Consider the following 15666-nt stretch of genomic DNA (forward strand, 5'->3'; position numbering starts at 1 on the left):
GGCTGGCTGGCCGTGGCTGAGTGCCTCGGAAGGAGGCACGGGAAGCTTTCCCGTTGTGCAGGCAACACTGGCAGAAGCCGGCGTGATGTCTGCATCAGGAGTAGCAGAACTGCTCTCTGCTGCTGTCCTAGAAGGTGCCAGCAGCAGCCCCGCAAGATTAGGAAGTGCCCAAGCTGCAGCACTTTGCTCTAGGAAGGAAGAGCAGACGCAGCATTCACCTTTACAAGGTGCTCACTGACACATCTTATTTGCAGCGTATTGAGTAAGGCAGGCTCCTTGTCTGAATGGCACAGGAACTTCAAAGGTGCTTTTTTGCTGTGTAATTAGCTGTGCTGCAAAGTGTACAAGTCGTTAAACTTTGTTTGGTATATTTCTCTCTCACGTGCCTCTTTATTGCTCTTTGCTAAACCCAGAGCAGGGAAAACAGCACAGAAAATACATCAGCAATGGCCTTCAAGCAGGCTAGCGCAAGAAATGTATGTACCCTTATGTGACCTGAACAGAAAGCATTGAAGAAAGAGGGTCAGTAGAAAGTTAATCTTTACAGAACCCGACACAGACAACTCTTGTGCAGATTCAAAGCTGTTAATTTTGTAATATGTGTTGGGCAAACTGGTAATAGCATCAGCAAAGCTTGGGGGTTTAATGATGAGCTCAGAGAAGCAAGCAGCAAAAATCCAAGCAGGCTTTTTGAGGTAAATGATGCTTAATATTTTTCAAAGAAAAATATGTCGTAGAACGGAAAAAAAAGTCTGTGAGAAAAATCAGGGACCTACAAAGGCAATTAATGCATAGGTAATTCAGCTGCAGCTGACAACAAATGACTTTGCTTTCAAAGCTGGGGATGACATACTGAAGGATAAGAACTTAATAGGATCAATCTCAAAAATAATACAAGAAAAAATACTAAAGGAGGACAATCTAGCATTAGAAAAAGCAATTAGAACAGTTAGGGAATGAGGCAGCCAGAGAAGAGATCAAAGTACTGTCTAGCACAAAATCACCCGCTGCACTGGTAAAGCAAAGGGAGTCCTGACCAGCAACAAGACGTTCACACCAGGGAAGCTGCAGTGGCCCCACGCCAACCACACACGGCTTTGAAGAGGAGCGTGTGGCCGTGCTCTGGGGAGAACAAAGCCCACGGCAGATGCAAACCAACACACACAAAGCAACAGAGTGCCCTGATGTGAGGGAAGACATGCCCGGAGAGCCGCAAAGCAAACCCCGTGCACGAGCACGCAACGCAGGCAAACAGGCACGGGAAGGGAGAGCTGCTCCCTGGGCAGCAGCTCAGCCGGGGGTGCAGAAACTCTTCTGGCTCCAGCACAGGAAAGGAAAAGGACATTCAAGCATAGGCAGGTCCTGAAGAAATACTCATAAATAAATACTAGCTCTGGGATACGAGAAAACCAAATTCTTGGGCCAGGATACAGGTAAAGACTTGATTTCAGAAAAGAGCTATCCTTATCTGGTAAAAGGCAGCAAGGCCCCCAGGTGAGGAAAACAAACAGAGAACAAGGGAGAAAAAACTCAGAATCTAAATTTTGACATAGCAGACATTTCAGATAAGCCATCAATGGGATTGCAAGCCTTAAAAACTTGAAAGCTGGATGAAGATCCCAGTCATGGTAGAGCCCATAAAAGAACACACTGCAATAGAGGAAATTAGGAAAAGCTTCCTTAATTTTGCAGTGTCCAAGGTTCGTGAATTCAAACAGATGAAGGGAATGGCCAGTTCAGTGTCAACATGACATATGGCATGGCGACTGCGTTTTATAATAAGGTGGATAAAGGACTCCGTCTTTGGAGCATAGTGTCATGGTTTGGGCCAGACTGGCCACTGAAACAAAGGACGCATAGCCAGAAAGGCTCGGAAATTATGGAAATGGGGCAGGTCACTGGTTGCAGTGGAAAAGAAAACCACTAATGGCTTCTGAATACATAAGGTCAAGCAAAGAGCACGGGCATTCACTCCCGAGTGACACCACAGCAGAGCTATTAGATGAGCTGTTGCACTGGCCATCGTGTCCCCAAAACGGACCTCCTTACTGCAAGCTGGATGATTTTCCCAGCTCTGGGGAATCAGTTTGTTTGTACTTGGAAAATGCATGCTTTAGCATCTCTGCTATTTATATCTTCCATGTGCAGAATATATTCGTAATTAAAATTTTTATTATAGCTTGCAATGCACTACATTCCACAATGTATTTAGGTTATATATATCAATTACCTTTCATCTCCCACCAGCACATTGGATGGAAACAATGATAGCTAATGAGAAGGCCGGGGAATATTATATTTGAGAAAACACAGAGAACTGCGGACTGTGCTGGTTTTAGTGCAGTTAAATTATTTGAACTAGCACCTTTTTCTTCACTCACATTCCAGCAAAGTTTAGTTTTTATTTTAATAATCAAATAAATCAGCGCAGTAGGAAGGTCATGCAGACAAACAGTTCTCTAAAAAAGCCTCAGCAGGAAGAAACAATGAGAAAGATATCACTAAGGCTTTGTTCTTCCTGCCATCCATTCTCTCTCTTTTATCACTGCCTGATAAGAGCCCCTTTTCATGCTGAAAGTCAGAGAGATAAGGTGCATCTGTGCCGATAATGTTAACTACCTCCAGCCAGGTCAAAATCAAGTAATTCACACGTACCCCTAGAGAAATGGTGGGCTGAGAAGGTATGTCCAACACAGTGTGTTGATGACTCTGTTAGTACCATGGCAAAAAAAGAAAATGGACTTTGACTGATTTCTACTTGCACTTTTTACAGGATATTATTTTTGATTTTTTCTGCATAGCTGGTCAGCCTGAGACTCGACCCTTCCAAGGAAGAAGAAATGTCTTAAAATTTATTGCTGGACTGGTGGGAGCCAGATACGAAGGAGAATCAGGTACTTCTCTGTACCCCTTTTTATTTATTTCCTGTTTCTTTTTTTTTTTTTTCCCCCCAAGAAAAATTCCAGTTTGGATCCACATGTGAATTTCAGATCCCAGGATCCAGTCTGTGCCATTAAAAGGATGTGATTTCAGCTGGGAAACAGTTCATTTAATGTGTTATTTAGGGCCATTTATAACTTTTAGATCTGAGCTCTGAGTATGAATAATCACAAAGCACATTTGATGGTTTTTGCCACTCCTACGCTACAGAAATGTTTACCAGAATATCTGGTCACATCGAGCTGACCTGAAGGGTAGTAATACAGTAAATTCATTACTGGGCTGACCCTGGGAGCTGGTTTCATGCGTTGCTGCAATTTCCCTGAATTAAAGCTCTGAGCCTCACTATATCTCCTTAGGCTTTACATTTTTTTTATGCACGTATATACACAGCCCTTATATCCCTTCCTCAAGTAACCAAAAAAATAAAATTATAATTCCCAAACTTCCATAGTTAAGCAATAAAACCGTGTACATGTATTCAGGTACCAAATGCTTTAATACTTTTCTCTTTTATGACTAGCCATAAATTGCCTTTCCTCAGCGAAGGAACGGAGCTGAACTGTTGTTCACTGAGTCTGTAAAGGTCTTAGCACCAGTGGGAGAAGCAGGGGCCCGACACCTCTGGAAGTCAGCCTGTTTGCATAGTCACTTAAATGCACTGCATGAGCTTAGATGCCAAAAATTGAAAAATTGTTCAAAAAGAAAAAATCTGAGCTCAACATCCCCATCATTTAAATACATCCTTGAGCCAAAAGAAAGGAAACCATTATAAATGTATGAGATCGCTCAAGTCTCTAAGTGAATCCTGAGCCGTGCAGCTAGCAGTGGTTCAGGAGTTGAAGCCCCTGTTTCTTCCCCAGATTCTGAGAGCAGGATTTGCAGCTGAGGAGCTGTGGGGGACCGGACCAGAGAACAGAAACGCAGATGAGGAGCCACAGCACAGCATCCAGGTTATTAGACATCTTCCCATTTAATTGGATGGAGTTGTAGGTATCCTGTTTCACCTATATAATCAGCATCAGCTTATTTGCTAGATGGCAGCGTGCTGAAAAGCAAATCTGTGAAGCACTGGCATCTAAAAAGTCACGTTTCAGAGGATTCTTAATATAGCTGTTCCCATTGCTCAATATCAGGTGAAAGCTCTTCCCAGATAAACCCCTTTTAGTTTTTCACTGCTTTTTCCTCAGTAATGTTTTTTCTTTCTCTTTTGCTTTTCCTCTTTTCTTCTGCCTTTTTAACAAAAGTCCCCTCGATGCAGAAGTAGAAGATAATGCTAATTGAGCTTGTCAGGCCTAAATAAAAGATGGGATAACACAGGGGGCTGCAACCTATGTGGTTCCATCTGGATACATCAACTTCTATCATGTAGCAAGAGCAAACCTTGCTGTGCTGCTTTGCACGTAATGGGCAGAGAATTATTGACCTGTCATGCGGGGCACTGGCGTGTTAACTACACCAAAGAAAACCAAACCCACCCGTATAAATGCCAGAAAATTCCCTGTAATATCTTAAACCAGCCAGGTGTCATATACAGATTGCTAGCTCATCTTGGTTTTTTCTTAAATGTAATGTTTCTGCTCCTCTGAATAATCCCTGGAGTGGTTTGGCCATGGTGGTACTCAGGGTCAGATAAATATCTGGGTTTTCAAAGATTAAAAACAACAGAAAGGATTAACGTTCTGATTCTGCTGACAATACTCGTCTGAGCAAGGGGTTGCAGGATTGGGCCCTAGGAAGGAGAATTAGCTTTGTCTAGTCTAACAACAGAAAAAGATGCGGCATGTGAAGTCAGAGCACATCGAGTGCTTCCGTTTAGAGGCTCTGCAAACACCAGATGAATATTAACAACTTGATTCAAGTCCATGGGTTATATGTAATTAGACTAAAGCCAGCAAAAAGACAAACAGTTCTACACCTTCAAATGAATACTTTAGCTTGCTAACAAAAAGCAATTAAGCTGCCTGCCAGTCTAGAGCGAGGCTGCAGGGCTAATTTCACACACAGGCCATTTGCTGTATGGTAGCATCACAGCACACCACTGCTGCAACATATTTCCCTTCACTTTCAAATAAAAATCTGCTGGGAGTCCCCCGCGTCCAGTCACAAGCTCCAGAGAGAGCACCCAGCCTTGGGAATCAATCCCACTCCTCTAAAGATGTGCTGCAGCTACCCAGGAGGGAACTAGAGAGCAGGGGTCCGGCGTTTCTTCACATGTATCACACTCCATGGGGAAATGTAACAGAACTCTGCCTGTCCAAATGTCACAAAAGGCACCGAGTTCAGGAGAATTTGCGATTTCAATTAATTATTACTAATGACACAGATGAGTTTTGGGAGCACAGTAATTGAGATTTGGGTAATTACAGTTGCATTATAGAATGAAGAAAAGACCTGAGCGTATTACCTGCACCCAGAACACGGGGTCTGCACGGGGGCAGTGACCAGCAGGATGTGTGTTCTGGTCAGCTGGAGCCCCTGAGGGACAGAAAACTGGGGGACAAACAGTGATACTTCATTCAGCCAGCAAACCAAAGAGCCATTTAACCCCCTTTCTAGACCCTAGTTACTTTGCTACACCATAAAAATCTTCAAGAGACATTGCTCATATTGGCAACAAGTGTATAACAAGCATAATTTCATTTCCTGCTGTATGACAGAGTTAAAAAACAGACACATCTCAGTTTCTCCTAAGAAGTTCAAATTAATGATCCTGAAATGGGGCTTGTGAGATGAATATTTCCTGATGCTTTACAGTAGCTTAGATTTGAGTCCAGGCTTTGGAGCTGGCCTTACTTCTACAGGGGGACAATCTACCACCCCAAATCCTGCCACATGCGGGGACTGTCCAGCTGTCTATTTTGAACTAAGTTTATTGATTCGTAAAATTCTTTCTTAGCAAAACCACCAAGTAATAACCGTATGCAGGCCATGCAAGCAGAGGAGGTGCAACATTTTTCTGACAGTCCTAAGGGTCGTAGATCTCAGTGGGAAAGAGAATTTCTGCTGTTGTTGTGAATTAAACTGGGTAGCGATTACTGCCATGGTGCTGAGGGAGTTCAGTTGGTGCAGAAAACTAGAGGAGTTCTTGCTCATTGTAGATCAAGAAAAGTTTCATACTACTTCCTAGGGGAAATCCAAAGTCATCTTGGAAACAATGTAATAGGGAGGTGAAAAATCTTTATATTCTGCTGTGCTTTAATTTTTAAATTCCACGTACAACATCCCTACACTTAATGATCACTTATTTTTAGCTGCACATACCAACTGCTTCTGTTTACTGTACGGCTTTTGTTTTGCTATGCAAAATATTTATCATTTGCATTCTTGTCCTGCACAATATGTGCTAATCCACTCTATTTCATTCCATCATTTAAAACTGCACTCCTAGTTTGGTGTCCAATGCCCTAATTTCTCCAATCTGAACACTGGCAACTCTGCTTCAGTTTGGTCATACACACTACTCACAGAGATGCCCTTAAAAAAATTAAACATGCAGCTGTCTTTTGCAGTGACAGCTGTCTGAGATGAACTAGCTTGAAATAATAGACGTAAAAACTGACAGAAGGATACAAAACACAACATACAAAACAATTTCATAACTTAATACATACTGCTATCATGAAGTCATTAGTCCAACATCACACGTACACCATGTACGACACACTCGAAGCTGTAACACCTTCGCTTTCATGCACAGTAGTTAGAGGTAATTTTTCTCAGACCTAGTTTGGTGCGATGCTATTCCTGAGGTATTAAGCATTGCTGTACTTTCCTAAAAGATCAGAAAGCTCTAAGTGCTTACATCTCTCCTTAATATGTCAGTGGGATGCCTAGTGCTGCAGTGCCATTGGGCACCATTTATCGCTCTAACTCGTCTGGAACTCAGATTACAAGTTCGCAGCCCTGTGGTTTTCCTCTTGCAGATGGGTCTTAGTTGCTGCTTCCCATTGTCCTGTGGCTGCAGAGTCAGAACTGTTGGTACAGTTTCAGTGACTAATACCTGCTTGACTTCCCAGAATATCACAGATGTGTCCATAAGGAACATGCTTTCAGAAAATATGCATATATTGCTAATTCCCTGCAAAATGTACCTGCACCCTAGGGCACCAGAAAGGCCAAAATGTACCTGCACCCTAGGACCCCCAGTAACACCCACTATCACATTGTTTTGAAAAAATTACAAACTGGCAGAAGGATTGTATAACTTCAGATGCAGCCAAGTGGCAATCCCATGAGAAATAGCCTATCACATAAAGTGTCCTCATTACCCACTCTGTTACTTTCTGCCACTTACAAATGATGGAGCCACCTGGCTACTCTCAGATAAGTTCCACTGTCCTTCCTCTTGTCATCGTGACATTCCTCTTCTATTCATCAGGTGATGGCACTTCTGTCATGTCCGGGAAGGTTTTGAGATGAGAGACCTGGCAGTGCATAACATCCAGTTGCATTCTGTGCTGCTTGTATAGAACATTCTGATCTTCACATATTGAAACAGCGCAAAGCATATGGAAATTTTGGTGTGCATTTGGATTTTGTGTGCTTTGTCAGTGAAACATAGTGTCTCCTGTAACCAGCTCTTGACAATGGTTTGGCAAAAGAGAAAAATGGACTGTATGAAAAAAATCAAGATTGAAACTGCTTCAGGGTACCCCTAGAAAAATGTATTTATTGAAGTCTGAAATAGCTTAGTAAAAAACCAACAATATTATGGCAGAAAAATTCTTCCTTCTGTGAGTCAGGAATCACTCAAAGCTGTGTGGAGGTTTTACTCTTTGCTTGCCTTGCTTTGTCTTCCGCAGATACCCTGTGGTTTCATGCTGTGTGCCTACGGTGCTTAATTAACGACCAAGCCCTAAACCCCATACTGGGGAGACGCAAGGAAGAGTGAAGAAAGAGCAGCTTGGATTCTCCTTTCTCTGACCTCACAGCAGAAATTCATGTATATAGGCGACAATGGAGAAAAGCTAACCTGAAGAATAACTGCTACAAACACATAAACATATTTGTCCCTGGAAGAAGGGGAGAAAGACTGTTTGCATTGCAGCAGTGCCACTCTGGCTCATTAACAAGTGGAATTAATTAAAATGTCCTGACCACTCCACTGCAGGGAAATCAACGAGCAGAGATGCACTCTCATCCCTGATGTCTAGCTCATTTTATTTCTCTGCAGTCACGCACATGGCACAAGATTTCCTACTGATGTATTTGAGAAGAAGACCTCCACCCCACTCCAAGGGCTTCTGCGTCCTTTCTCTTCCTCCATCTCTGGAATGCTGTCATTCCACGCACATTCAATGTAATATAAATACCAGGAGGAAGAAATGCCCAGTCTAGCAACCAGTGTACTGTGATTCAGAAAGGGGTAGACTCGATTACAGGAGGTTAAAAAATGACCCACAGTCGTAAAGCTCAGCAGTTATTAATGAGTTGTTTTCTTCGGGGAAGAGATTAATTGATATTTGCCCTTAGAAGACTCATGAAGAAAACTGTCCCTGAGAGAATGCTGTGAGCATGCAGAAATATTAGCTTCAAAGAACAAGCTGCGTGCACTGCAGAAGAGGCTGGAAGTGACTGCCTCTTGCCTTCCCAAGAAATGTCACTGCTCTCAGTAGCATTTGCAATATGACAGCGTAAGTGACACAGAAGTATCCTGTACCATTTCCACTGTCATTCTTCTGAGTAGGGGGCACATGCTGAATTACGTGTTATGCCTAGGTTATCTGCTGAGTTCAGTCCTTTACCCTCAGGTCTCTCACAACCATACTTTCTGATGGAGCAATTCACTGTTCCCAACTGCTCCATCTACAAAAACATTAATACAACAGTCCGCTCTGGACCATTCACTTCAGTTAATTGTTATGATGGGTCTCTCTAAGTCACATGGGATTGTTTGTAATGTGTCATTGCATCACTCAAATTATTCAGGGAAAAGAATGATGAGTGGTTTGTATCCCAGTGAATAGCAAATGCTGCTATTCTTATGCCAATCTTAAGTTTGGGCTTTGTGTCAGTGACAAGCCTATTTGATGACAATAAAGGAAGGGGAACGGAAGAAAATGGCCAAGGAGACTATCTTTGTTTTCTGCCCCTCATTCCAGTCTCCCTGGAATGTGAGGAGTAGCACTGCACAAAGAGAAAACACTTGAAGCATTGAAACAGACTGATAAAGCAGCGATTCCTTTCTGATAAGCTGCTTTTCTGCTCATTTGGAAGGTCAATGGTCCAGTTTTTCTCATACTTTTTAACGTGATAAAGATCAGATGTCTGGAAGTATCACCGATTTGACTGGGTCTATGCTCAGTTTGACTGGATAACAAAATTTAGGAGCCACTTGAATCAACAGATGATAAACAGCAGTTGTAGAACCTATTCATGCAGACAACTCAATACTCTTCTTTGTGTGCTTTAGCCAGGAAGGGAGCTCACCCATACATTTCCCCAGAGATTTGTCCAGGACGCTGGGAATGGAAATAACAGAAGAGCTGGTGCTGGTTCTTTTTTTCTCTGTTTTAGCCTTCGTCTTCTAAAGTAAATCCAAGAGTCACCCAAAGCAGAGAAGGAAGTCTCTCCTCTGCCTTGTAATTCTGAATGACCAGCTGAGGACACAAACTCCTGTTTCTGATCACAGAGGATGCAACGCTTCATCACCTCACTATCTCTAAACCTATCATGTTTGGCATCAGAACTGGAAAGCAACTGCCCACTGGTTTACCTTAAGTACTGTGCACACAACATTTAGCTTCCTTCCATACTGTTTCTGTGTAGTTTACCTGAAGAGCCTTAAAACACAAAGCCATGCTGCTTTAGTTTTCAATCTGTTGACAAATTTAATCATCAATGTACAGATTGGTTTTTAGGTACACAGAATGAGATTACAGTAGAGAGACCAGTTTTGAACATTCAAATGAAGATTAAGTTTGAAACTGGCTCTACAGCCAACTGGCAGCCCTGGGCTGCCTCAGCTCAGATCCATCCTGCACCCAGGTTACTCAGAAATCTGAGATGAGGGGTCTACAGAGTCAGCTGCCAGGAGACTGGCTGGTGTTACAGATGGAAATGATCTAATTTCAGTGGGAAGACTGTGGAATAAGAAATTACAGGACTGGGTCTCGACACACACAGTTTCCAACGAGAAAACAGTAACAGAAGAAAGGAAAAAAAAAAGCACAACACCCACCCCCCAGGTTAAAACCAAACATCAGAAGCAGTGGGAAGGCTTCCCTTTATATACCCTCTCTGCTACAAAGTAAATCAGCTGCTAATGACAAGGTGATCAGTGAGGTTACTCTTCAGAAGACAAGGGCAGATGACAGCTGATAAGCCTTTTCCAGCTAAGAAGCATTACAAACAGAGCAAAACCTCCTCCGCAAGCATGATTCAGGCTAGTGAGTAGAAATCCCAGCTATCTGCTTTTCAAAAACTGGAGGCAGCTGTCTCCAGCATCCCAGAAGGTACACACTTGCTGTAAGCTAAACAGATGAGGCACGTGGAGAAAAATAAAAGAAAAAAGAGAGAATGAGATAACTTACGGCAATGAGCTGGTAGGAGTTGTTCATCATGGCTATGAGCATGTTCAGCAACACAACAAGGGAGATGACGTTGTAGGTCCCAAACATAGTGGCCCCAACAAATTCTGTGAACTCATGTCTGGCTTTCACGTTGGTGACGTAGAGATTCAGCAGACCGAACACAGACCAGAAGAGTGACTGGAGGGTCTCGAAAAGTCTGCAAATAAAACCAGATTTTTACTTGGCTACCTGACTCTGGGGAATGGAAAACAATGCCTGGTTCAGGTGGTGTTCAGGTGGGGAACACATAGACATCGGGAGCCTGGAACACCACAGAGCGGCTGCTCAGTACAGCCGTTTATTCTCCCCGGGAAGCAGTCTGCATTCCAGCCACAGTGACCCATTGGCCAACGCCTGTGAGAATTGTGTCACATCAACAACATTTGCTACCTGTCAGAGAACCCTGTCCACATCCTTGTGAGATGCAACGAGCCTAACTGCCCTCAGGGAACCCAAGGCTCCCTTTTCCACTCTACACACATGCAAAGAACAGCCACAATATATTCCCTCTAACTAAAATTGCCATGCTGTGATACTGCTGTTATCTATAAACTCTCCTGTTTAATCAGCGCCTGCATCGTTAACATGTTTGCAGGCTAAATGTTCAAGGGAACCCATCCGCAAGTACAGCACGACCGTAGTAATTAAATAGTGCACAACAATGAGCCACCACGAGGTAGGAGATGCAAGAAATCACGTCTGCTTGACCCCTTTGCTCTAAAAAACGCTGAGAGCTTGCAATTACTGTGGCTGCAGGTGGACGAGGACAGTGTGCTGAGACCCCGTCTGTTAGCAATGCACGTGGCCAGAAATGCTGGTGGCTGTGGCTTGTTTGTGCAGCAGCTCCCACCCACCACAGAGCAGTGCCCTCAATAGCATGCTGCAACAATTGATCAGTAATGACTCAGATGAAAGAGAGTCATCACATTAATTCAGCTGGAGAGGTTTTCTTCTTCTGAAGTCTTCTTTCCATAGATGAACTAGACCTGACCTCACTGTGCTTTACAGCTGATGAGATCATCCCAGGTCTCTATTTGCTTCAGCCGGAGACAAGTGACCTTTCGCAATCACGTCAAATACATAATCAGCAATCTAAATAATTGCTCTATTTGGGCATCTTTGTTTTGGCTGTCCAAAATATGGCATAAATGACATATCATCAAAATATGACATTTATATACTTGTTTAAGAGTTTCCATTTTGGTCTGAGGTCAGTAGGTATTTTCAAATGCTTCTACTAAAAAAATCAGTACAAATAATTCAGATACTTCACTTGACATACCAGGAATCTGTTCTCCCGGCTTCTCCAGGCATCTGTTCCATATGTACCCCCATGCTTTATATGGGAATTTAGTTTCTTCATATTTTGTGGATGTATCTCATGTTTTTCACTGGCCAAAATTATGAAGACTCTTTAAAGCAAAAATCCTTTCTCCCAAAAGTCAGGTTGTTTGTTAGATTTACTTAATAAGTGAGGTGCTAAAACAAGGATTAACCAAAGAATGCTAAGCATTCTACTAAAAAATGGTGGAGAGCTAGCTATTTTTTAACTTATTTTAACTATTAGCAGTAAAAGTACCGATAATTTGGGCCCAGACTAAGGGAAATACATTCTCATGTAGACATGTAGTCCCCCTTGAAAAAGTAAGCAACTGGTTTCTGCAACTTTACATAGAAGTAAGCCTTAGTTACTCTTTCCTCAGTGTTTAATGACAAGCCAGAACCACAGTCTCTTTTCACAGTGTTTCAGGTGGGGCTCACGCTACTTCAGAGAAGCAACTCTAAAAAAAGAATTTTGGAAATTGTGATTGAGAGACTATGCCCTCCTGCCGAATGTATTTTGGATCTTAAGCAAACAAGAGAAATTTCAAAGCTCCACCACTCTCCACAGCAGCTTAGAGACCTCCTGCAGCCGCTGGAGAAATGGCCCCAGCGACCAGTGTGACCCTCCAGTGAGAACAACACAGCAGGCAGTAAGGTATGCCTTCCTCCATCCCCTTCTCCTCTTCCAATCTCTCTTCTCCCTCCTCCAGTTGCCAGAACCACAATAATAAACATATTTTCAAATTGTTTGCCTAAGCAGTAGACACTCTGCTTTCTAAGGGATGGTGAGGCCAAAGCATAAAACCTTAAATTATTCATGACTTCACCTCATTGCTGTCACAAAGGAATATTACTTTTCCATGATCTGTGTTTGCGATGCAGAAAATTTCCTCACCAAGAAAATATTAAACCCATCCTTTGGGAGTAATAGGAAATAATGCACCAGTAAATAGGTGTCACATTTTAAACAAGCTGTACAAACATGAGCGGCGTCCTGCTTTTCCTTCCCTTACAAAATTAGATCTTATTGTGTGACTGCTCAGAAATGCTGGTAGGAATCAAAGGGTACTGATTGAAAGCTCTTTACATTTGTTCTTTCATTAGGGATGAACTATGAGCAAACTTGAGGTAACACCAGCTCTGACTTGAATTCACTCCAGCCACGCTTGCTCTCCTCAGCCCAACAACGTAATTTTGTGTTTTGCAGGTTGCTCGTTCTTAGCCAGTCACCCATGCTGTGCATCTGCTCAAGGGCCAAATGTCAGCTTGTACTGGGGGTGTTAATAACGACTATTTAAACTTTTAAGAACACGCTAAATAAATTTCTTAAGCAAGCCTCAAACAAAAAGTAACTGCAGAGCATTCTGTCCCCTGCCAGGAGACCTCAGTCCTAATGGATCCCCTCCCACTGTGACTTTGTTTTAAACAAACCATTGCCATAAAGGCTGAGCCCCCTCAATTTCCTTTCTGTGCTACATTCTCCTTGGCAGGGGGTTTAAACTGAATGTTAGGGTGGGAGAAATTGTGGTCTGTATTTAAGCTGATCTGCACACTTTCTGTTAAGTGGTTCTGTATAATTTCTAGTTCCCAAGATATTATACCTTCTTACAGACTTAAGGATCTTTTTTTTCCCCTGCTGACCCAATGCTCTTTCTCTTTCGTCCAGTCCTGCTGTTGTGTTCTCCGCTAACCTGCTGACAGTGAAATCTGGAAAACAACTGGTTTGCAATGGAGACAGGTCCAAACCAGAATGCAGAACTGAATACATCTGTAGCTCCAGGGAAAGGCAGGCTCTAGTCCCAAACTTTGTGGTTTTGACCCTTCATGAGCTAAAAGTTGCCACTTAACAAACATTGTACTTGCCAAACATTTCTCCCTCTGGCTGCTGCACCAATATGGACACAGATCAAGGAATAGTATTTGTTATTTAATTCCTGTGCAAGGGCAGCACAACACATTTCTGGGGCATGCAAAGCAATTAAAATAGAAAAAAGACAGAAGTCTTTAATTCTGTTTTTCATTAGCACAGTGCAGTTCCATTCACTTCCTCCAGATATAGATGGGTTTAATGAGAAAATTAATCAAGCCTATGGTGTTCCTGCTCTGCAGTGGAAAACGGCAGCACGTCTGGTCTACCAGGTCATGATGCTCTTGTAAGGCTGGACCCTATCCCATGAAAATCCCCCACTTCTTTTAAGGAGGGAGCCTGCAGGACAATGTTGGAGTCTCCTCTTCCATCAGCCATCATCTGCTTTTGATAACAGTGCAAATATGTCACAAATCCTTTCTTAACCTCAAGCCTTCAGCTGAGGAAGGGTGGAGAATTATTGGGCATTATGACAAGTTTTATTTAATTTAGCATAAAGTGGTGGACAACAGTTTTGTTTTGCTTGTTTGCAGGGTGTAGGCCTTTTTCTAGACCGTGCTTTATTTATTTCTCTTCACATTGTGTTTTAAGTACTGTGCAAGCAGCAAGAACAATTGGGTGGGGGCTGATTATTATAATTATTTCCACTATTAGTAATTAAAACAAATACATCAGAAAGACAATTCATGTTATTTTTCGGCATGTGCTATCTCTTTCAGCCCTGCCAGCTGTCATCACGGCAATTTCCATGCCAACATCTCAGTGAAGTACCAGCATTTCCAGCAAAAAGGATTTTGCTGGGATTTTAGTCTCACCCAACTGCAAAGAAATCAGAGAAGCCTGCAACATCATATATGCATAAAAATGGCCTAGGTGAGTTTGTTGTTGTTGCTGTATCACATTATTTATTAATACCTTTTTTTCATAAGTTTATCCCTTGTTTTCTACATTTTGTTTAGCTTCTCCTCCTTTCCTCTGGAATCAGACAAAACAATTATTATGGCAAAAGAATACTTGCTTTCTCAAATATACTGAAATTGGATGCAGCCATAATAAAACTTAAGTTGCAGGATCATGTAGGGAGACTTTTTGGTCCAGAACTAAAGCAACTGTCTCCCACTTCCAGACCTATCTAAGAGTCTTTATGACAGCAAAGCTCAGCAGAATGTCTGCCCCAGTTAATTCACACCTTTCCCGCATAGTCAACCAGCTCACCTGATATTTGCGAATGAATAAATAAAGGCACTTTGAGTGTAGTGACAGACAACAGGGAAAGGCAGGTAAGACAGGGGACGCTGGAAGTCAACCTTAAAAACAGAAAGAAAAGGACGTCTTACGTGGAGAAGGCATTGTTCTGTTTCTCACATCGGATCCCCTTGCAGTTGTTGGGTTCCTCCGAGGCACTGGTCTCATAATAAAAATAAAGCTGGTTCAGTCCATTGGCGAAAGCCAGAAGCACCAGACAGTAGATAAAAAGGAATTTAAGGATGTCTAGCAGCATGCGTCCCAGAGAAATCTGCAAGGGTCCCAGGTGTGAATTTGCTGTAAACAGGGATATGAGACGCAAGGAACTTAAAATGTTGGATATTGCAAAGAGGGCTTCTGCAATGAGAGTCGGGTGCCACATTTCCCATTCCTCCCTTGGACGAGAACCGTTATACTGAAAGAAATAACAAGGGTATAAAAGTGAATTATGTTGTAATTACTCTGAGTCACACCTGCTAATACTAATGCTTCACATATATACTAACCAGGTACTGGTGACACAAGAAATACTTTCAAAATCTTAATTCTCAGCTACTGTCAGACTAACATTTGGGATTCAGGATTGAAGCTGACTTGATCAGGGCAGAGACTTAGGTTTAATGATGCCTTCTTATGAACTCGCCCTAGTAGACTATGACCCTCTGATATGGGTAGCTATGGGACCAGCTTTTATTTAGAGGCTTCTGTTATGTTGGC

General features: G+C 42.5%; 1 protein-coding gene across 2 annotated transcripts in view; it reads right to left on the bottom strand.

Annotated features, from left to right (window-relative positions):
- Positions 1-15666, bottom strand: part of TRPC5 (transient receptor potential cation channel subfamily C member 5) — a 102001-nt gene that overhangs the window by 15354 nt on the left and 70981 nt on the right. For both annotated transcript variants that reach the window (XR_010072519.1, XM_063346416.1), the window contains exons 6-7: positions 15042-15364; positions 10476-10671 (exon numbers count right to left, since the gene is read on the bottom strand). Coding sequence is in view for 1 of the 2 variants with exons in the window: in XM_063346416.1 (XP_063202486.1) it covers positions 10476-10671; positions 15042-15364 (519 nt within the window). In the remaining variant the exon portion in view is untranslated. The remainder of the gene's footprint in view (positions 1-10475; positions 10672-15041; positions 15365-15666) is intronic.

This window comes from Chroicocephalus ridibundus, chromosome 9, assembly GCF_963924245.1.
Source record: "Chroicocephalus ridibundus chromosome 9, bChrRid1.1, whole genome shotgun sequence".
NCBI lineage: Eukaryota > Metazoa > Chordata > Aves > Charadriiformes > Laridae > Chroicocephalus > Chroicocephalus ridibundus.